Consider the following 6,578-nt stretch of genomic DNA (forward strand, 5'->3'; position numbering starts at 1 on the left):
AAATGGAGAGGTGCCTGGGAGGCTCAGTCAGTTTAAATTCTGACTCTTTTTTCAGCTCAGCTCCTGATCCCAGGGTTGTGGAATTGAGTCCCGTGTCAGACTCAGTGCTAAGGATGGAGCTGTTCAAGATTCTCTCTCTCTCCCTCTGCCTCTCTCCCCCCAACTGTACTCTCTCTTAAAATATTTTTAATAAGAAAATGGGAAGTCTAATGAACTGAATTCTGATTTTAGTCAATATGGGAATGAAGGTGCCTTATTTTGATGCTCTCTAGACTATTTAGACTATTTTGATATTATTTTAAGTGCATGATTAGATTTATTTATGGAAATTTGTTTTCCTATAAAGTACATAAAAATAAACATAAAAGTTAAACATTTAACAATAATACTGCTCCGTGTGTCAGAAAATACCTTACAGCACCAGCTGACTATTTAGCTAGTTACATAATTATGTTTTCTGCCTTAAGCAATTTTCATTTTTTTAATTGAAGTACAATTGACATACAATGTTGTATTAGTTTCATATGTGCAACATAGTGATTTTACAATTCTATACATTACTCAGTGCTCTTCAGGATAAGTATAGTCACTATTTGCCAACATACAAGTGTCATAATCTTTATTGTCACCAAGTAAATGACACAGGGTCCAAAAGTTAAAATCTTAATAAAATTTCCTAAGATTGAGCCTAAACACTCTCAAATCGGGTTTAGTTCCATTTATAATGTAGTGATTCATTGACTTGCATTAGAGTTGCTAAAGTCATTATCTGAGCAAGTCATTTTTTAACAGTTCTAATTTTTAAGTTAATCAGGTTTTTATGTATGTGACTTGACCACAAATACAAACCCTATGGAATCCTATACCTCAACTATACCTCAACTAAAAAATGCTGTCAGTAGATATGACTTTTTACAAACAGGATAGAATTAATACTTAGCTTTTTCTGTGTATTAGGGAATATGGATACAAAAGTTAATTAAGATCTATTTAGTCAATGTTGATGATAATTATAAAAGTAGATAGCTTGCTTAAATACCACTGCTGAACAGCATAATGGCCGCATGACTAACTAGAAGGAGGAAAAAAAGAATATGTTTACCAGAACTATAAGAATGAGCCTCTTAATAATCAAATGCTGACTGTGCTTTTTTGCTTTTTAAAATTTTATTGCAGCTTATGAGTGTACACAGCGAACCACAGGATGGGGCCAAAAGGCCATTGAAGTCCGATCTTTGCAATCAAGGGTTCTGGAACGTGAACTGAAGCACAGGTCAATTAAGAAGCTGAGATTTCTGTGTACCCGAGGTGACAAGGTATTGTTTATATCCCCCCCGTTACAGCAAAAATAAAGCAGGCAATGAAAATTAAACAAAGGGGGGGGCGCCTGGGTGGCTCAGTAGTTTAAGCTTCTGACTTCGGTTCAGGTCATGATCTCAAGGTTCCTGGGATCCAGTCGAGTCCCGCGTCACTCTTACACTCACAACTAACTCAGAGCCTAGATGGAGCTCCTCTTCAGATTCTGTGTCTCCCTCTCTCTCTGACCCTCTCCTGCTTGCGCTGTCTCTCTCTCTCTCAAAAATAAATAAAAACATTTAAAAATTTATTTTAAATTAAACAAGGAAATCCTTTGCCTTCTGTTAAGACATAATTCCCAAATTGGCAAACTATTGCTAAAAACAGTTTTTCATTTTGCAGTAGTAATATCGATTTGGTAGATGATGAGAATTTGATTTGAAAGAAATATTTTTCTAAAGAAATAAAAATTCTAATTCTGTCCTAAGAAAAACTTAACCATTATTTTTGTGTGATGCAAAATTCATTATTGTCTTTGATGCACAGTTCTGTTCATATTTCTATTAATGATAATTTGAAACAGGATGCTTGAGTAAATCTGTCTTTTATAGTTTTCAACATAATCCAGTAATAAAAGGAAAAAGTACGTTTCCCAAACACCTAATATGTGGTAGAGTTTGTGCTAAATACTCACAATCTTACTTTAATCTTCATGAGTGGGTATTATTTCATTTTAAAGGTAAGAAAAATAAAATTAAGATTTGTCAATTTTATGTAATGTGATCAATTTTAATAACCAATTCAGATGCTTTAAATGGAAAAGTGCATTGTATAAAATCATTACAGTCTCTACATATTATGATAAACAATAGCATGAAAAAAATAATCCTTATAAAATTATGAAACATCTGCATTTGGAAGAGATTGCAGAGGATTCAGATTAATATGAGAACAGCCAGGATAAAACATTGTGCATCAAGGAAAAGCACTACTTTTCAATATGATGGGACATAATTGGGAAGAATCAGTGTTTGAGGTCAGATGAACTTTTCATGCAGTACTAGGTTGGCCACCTAAGTAGGTGTAAGAACCTGGAGGTTTGATTAATCTTCCTGAGATTTAGCTCCTTCATCTCCAAAATGGAAATATTAACTGCTTTGGTAATAATTTTGAAAATTAATGATAATGTGCATATAGTGAGCATATCACATATTTCTTGTATATAAAATGTGTTAAATCAAGGGTAGCTAGTGTTATCATTATCATCATTATCAATATCAAAACTCTTCTAAGTATACTCATGTTGAATGTGGAAAGCCTTAATCCTAACAAGAGGCCTCCATTTGCTATTTATGTTCATGTTCTGTTTTAATTTTCTTTATGGCACAGACCATATTCATAAGACATAGTCCTCTCTAAGTTGATTAGTTTAACTCATAATATCAAGGTATTGATTTCATGCCCATTCCACTGAAATAGAAAAATCCCACCAAATAAAAAGTTTCAGTGGCCACTTAAACACCATTAACAAAGCTGAACAACATCATTTAATACATCTCTGTGTATTAAAAGAAAAAGTAAAGCCAACTTGAGTAAAAGATTGTTTTTAAAGAAAAAGGGAATCCTTAACCAAAACTAATCAAGAATATCATCAGATGAATGCCACAATAAAAACCTAATTTTATTTAAACTATATGAAGTACAGTTATATAGAAGATGGAAAATATTATTTTTAAATATTTAGAGTCTGTACCAAGTTAAAGTCTTATTCTTTCAGGAAATCCTGTTCTGAAAAAAAATATGGCTCTATAATTTTAATTGGTTGATGCAGAATAATTAAAATTATGGTTGTATCTGTCAAATATCAGATAACAATGTATAAAATATTTACTGATGGTGTCTCTTTTTCTCTTTTTAAAGCTATTTTTTACCTCTACCTTGCGCAATCATCGCAGCCGGGTTTACTTCATGACCCTTGGAAAACTTGAAGAGCTCCAGGGCAATTATGACATTTAAAAGGTTCCAGTGATTCATTACAACATTTACATATATCAGAAGTATGAAATCTGCATCTTAAATTTTATGATTAAATGAGCATTCAGTTTTATTATTAGGGAAAATTAAATCAGATATTTTACTTTTAATGTAGCACAAAATAGTTCTAATGAGAAATGCAGCTTTATATATAAAATTAACTATAGCAAGCTCTATGTACTTCAATGGCGTACAATGTCCTTTGCACAAACTTTGTAACTTTTGTTACTGTGAATTCAAATATTACTCTTAGGACAGTTTGGACAGTATCTATATTCAGATATTACTACATGGAATAACAAAACCTGTAATGAGTTAGATTCCAAATACCTTTCAAAATAATTGGCCCTAAGTGAGGTTTTTTCGAAAGAAATAAAAATAGCAACAAACTATATGCAAATTTGCAAAGTTAAATAAGAGCCAAAAGTTAGATTATTAAGTGAAAATAATAAGGACTATGCTATAAGCCAGACAAAGACTGAACAACCTGCATGCCTGGAGAAAACTACAGTGATAAAGGGGAAAAGGCCACCCATTTCCTTATTATTCCTTGACAGTTAAGCCCCCAGTCAGAGACCAGTTGTGTTTTTTTCATACCATGTTCGGCTGGTTTTCTACTTATAAGAAGAAAGTCTTAGTTAGATCCTTGATGTTCCTCAGAACCCCTAAAGATGTGCAATAGCTATTTTAAAAAAACGCCAAATAGTACACTTGAAAGCCTGAATACAGGACAGAACTCCTATATACATGTACTGTAGAACGAGTTGAGTTTTTAAAAATACTTTAAAATAGGTGTCAAATTCTAACCCCCAAAGACAGATTGGTTGATTTATCAAAATTCTTAACTGGCCAACAGTGGAACCATCAGACAACATGGAATATTTTCCCAGTCTTAGTTTAAACTATATAAAAAGTTCCTCTGTTACTAAACAAAAAGAACAAAATGTAACAAAAACCTTTGGCTGCTAATACTTGTGCTTTTCCTATTTCTATTTCTGTAAAATCAGAAATTAATCTAAAAGTGATAAGTCTGCTGTAGGGACTTAATGGTTAGGTTAAAATAAAAAGGAAAGGAAAAGAAAACATTTTGAAAAAAATACAACTTAGATCATATAATCCTATTAGTCCATCACCCAATATGTTATAGACTCCATAGATAGGTGGTGTTTTGTCACCTATGGTAGCTACTACCTGGTGAAAATCATAATTTCTGCAAATCCATCCTCAATACCCTCAATACCATGGTTCGTTCTGGAGCAAGAAGAAGCAACAGAATGACCACAAAGTATACCTCAGCATAATTCCTCTAGTTCTGCTTCAAAAGTATGAAGACAGTGCTAGCAGTATAATAATTTTCAAAATTCCTGATTAACCAAAACACAAAACAGCTGATTATGTGTGATTTCGCGATAACACATTACTTCTTGGCACCTTGGTGACAAGAATGATGATTTGAATTTTCCTAACAACTTACATCAAGAGCGTAGTAGCTCAAAATGAGAATTTAGGAGAATCTGAATCCATGAATTACAGAAATAAATGTGATTCACATCCCTGTTACTGTGACACAGTAATGTGATCTTAAAGCTGGCTTATCCTTGAGTGTTTACAACTCAAATGAGTTTTTAAATGCAGTAGTTTAAAGAGAAAAAAAAAACATTTATGTCAAATTATTTCCTTAGAAGTAGTCTTCATTATTATAAATTTGTACATCAAAAAGGCCATGGGGAAACTTTGTGCAAGTACCTCATTGCTGAGCAAATGGAGCTTGCTATGTTTGCATTTCAGAAAATTCATTTAAGTAGTGTGTAGAATTAAGTCTTTTAAGAATTCGGTTTTTTCTTCATAATATTTACTCAAAGTTAAGATTATAAAAATAAGTTTCATCTTAAAATCATATTTTTAAGGCAGTAAGACAGTAAACTAGTTTAGGAAATCAACTCCCATTGTGCTCTGTGTCTGTTATTCTAGTAAAGCATAGATCACGGTGAACTGAATCTACAGAGATGTACCAAAGTAACCAAACAAGAAAAATTACAGACATGTAGCTGAGCTTTAAAAGATGAGGTGTTAATGAAGAAAGAAAGCTGGGACACACCACAAAGGGAGATTGAAATGTAAGATAGCCAAATAGAAAGGATTAGAAATATTAAAAGTGGTGTGTAAGTAATGAATATTTCCAATTTTGATGTTTTTCCATCTGTAATTTGTATACCCTTTGCCAGCTGAAACAAGAAAGTGAAGGAGCAATTAAATTTCATAGTCCAGGAATAGTAGTTGAAGAAACTATATCTGTACCTCACTTTGTAGATCAGCACCTGGCAGTCCCAGCTCATTACAGAATCAATGGTGGGGGACTCCTGACCAGCTCTGTGACTGAAAGCATGAAATTTCTAGCAGGTTGTGAGTAGCATTGGGACAAAAACCAGTTTTATTTTAGTGTGCTTTAGTTTTTTCACCAAAGCCCTTGTACAAAATAAAGGGCATTATTGGAAATGTTTGAAAACTAGAAAATTATATATGAAAAGGGCTAACAAGAAAAGCTCTGAGTGATTAGGTCTGTAGAAGTAAGGTAAGACCTTCAGAGGAAATATTAGGAAAGGATAATTGTTTAAGTAGTAAAATAGGCAAAGCAGAAATCACACATGTGCATGCACAAACATACACATACATACACACACACAAAATGTCATAATGCATAATTTTTATTATTTTCAGTGCTACCAGTTTCTACATAAAATAATCACTAAGTATTTTCTTCAAGAACTCATTTAATTGAAACAGTATTCATAAAACCAGAAATAATGCCACATCCATTCAATGGGATCTTTTAAATAGTCTTCAATTCTTTTTAAAAATGTGCCTGTTTAAATCCATTTGTATTCAATCTGTGCTTTAACTTTAAAAATTATTGAAATATTCTTTGACACTGCTAATTGTTTCATCAGAAATTTTGCAATGAACCATGTTCAACCTCTAAAAATAAACATTCTAAAAATTATTGAGTGATATTATTATTTGAAATATGCTTGACTGATGCCTCAGAATTAGGATGCATTCAGGGAATATTCATTTCTTTAAAGTATGTAGTAATAAGGTATTGATTGGAAGGTGTTAGGGGTTCTGTTTGTTGTTCCATTAGGAATTCTGGCCAAGGAAGTTTATATTGATATGACAAAAAATTTTCTGGGTACATTAGCGGAATTAGAAACCAATTAATTTTCCTCAAAGTGTGTGGCACTTTGAAC

At 32.5% G+C, this 6,578-nt stretch overlaps 1 protein-coding gene across 1 annotated transcript in view; it reads left to right on the forward strand.

Annotated features, from left to right (window-relative positions):
• NRK (Nik related kinase) overlaps window positions 1–6,331 on the forward strand; it is a 136,888-nt gene extending 130,557 nt beyond the window's left edge. The window contains exons 28-29 of the mRNA XM_029930229.1: window positions 1,177–1,316; window positions 3,217–6,331. Of these exons, the coding sequence (XP_029786089.1) occupies window positions 1,177–1,316; window positions 3,217–3,312 (236 nt within the window). The 3' untranslated portion in view covers window positions 3,313–6,331. The remainder of the gene's footprint in view (window positions 1–1,176; window positions 1,317–3,216) is intronic.
• The last annotated feature ends 247 nt before the right edge of the window (window positions 6,332–6,578 follow it).

This window comes from Suricata suricatta, chromosome X (genome assembly GCF_006229205.1).
Source record: "Suricata suricatta isolate VVHF042 chromosome X, meerkat_22Aug2017_6uvM2_HiC, whole genome shotgun sequence".
NCBI lineage: Eukaryota > Metazoa > Chordata > Mammalia > Carnivora > Herpestidae > Suricata > Suricata suricatta.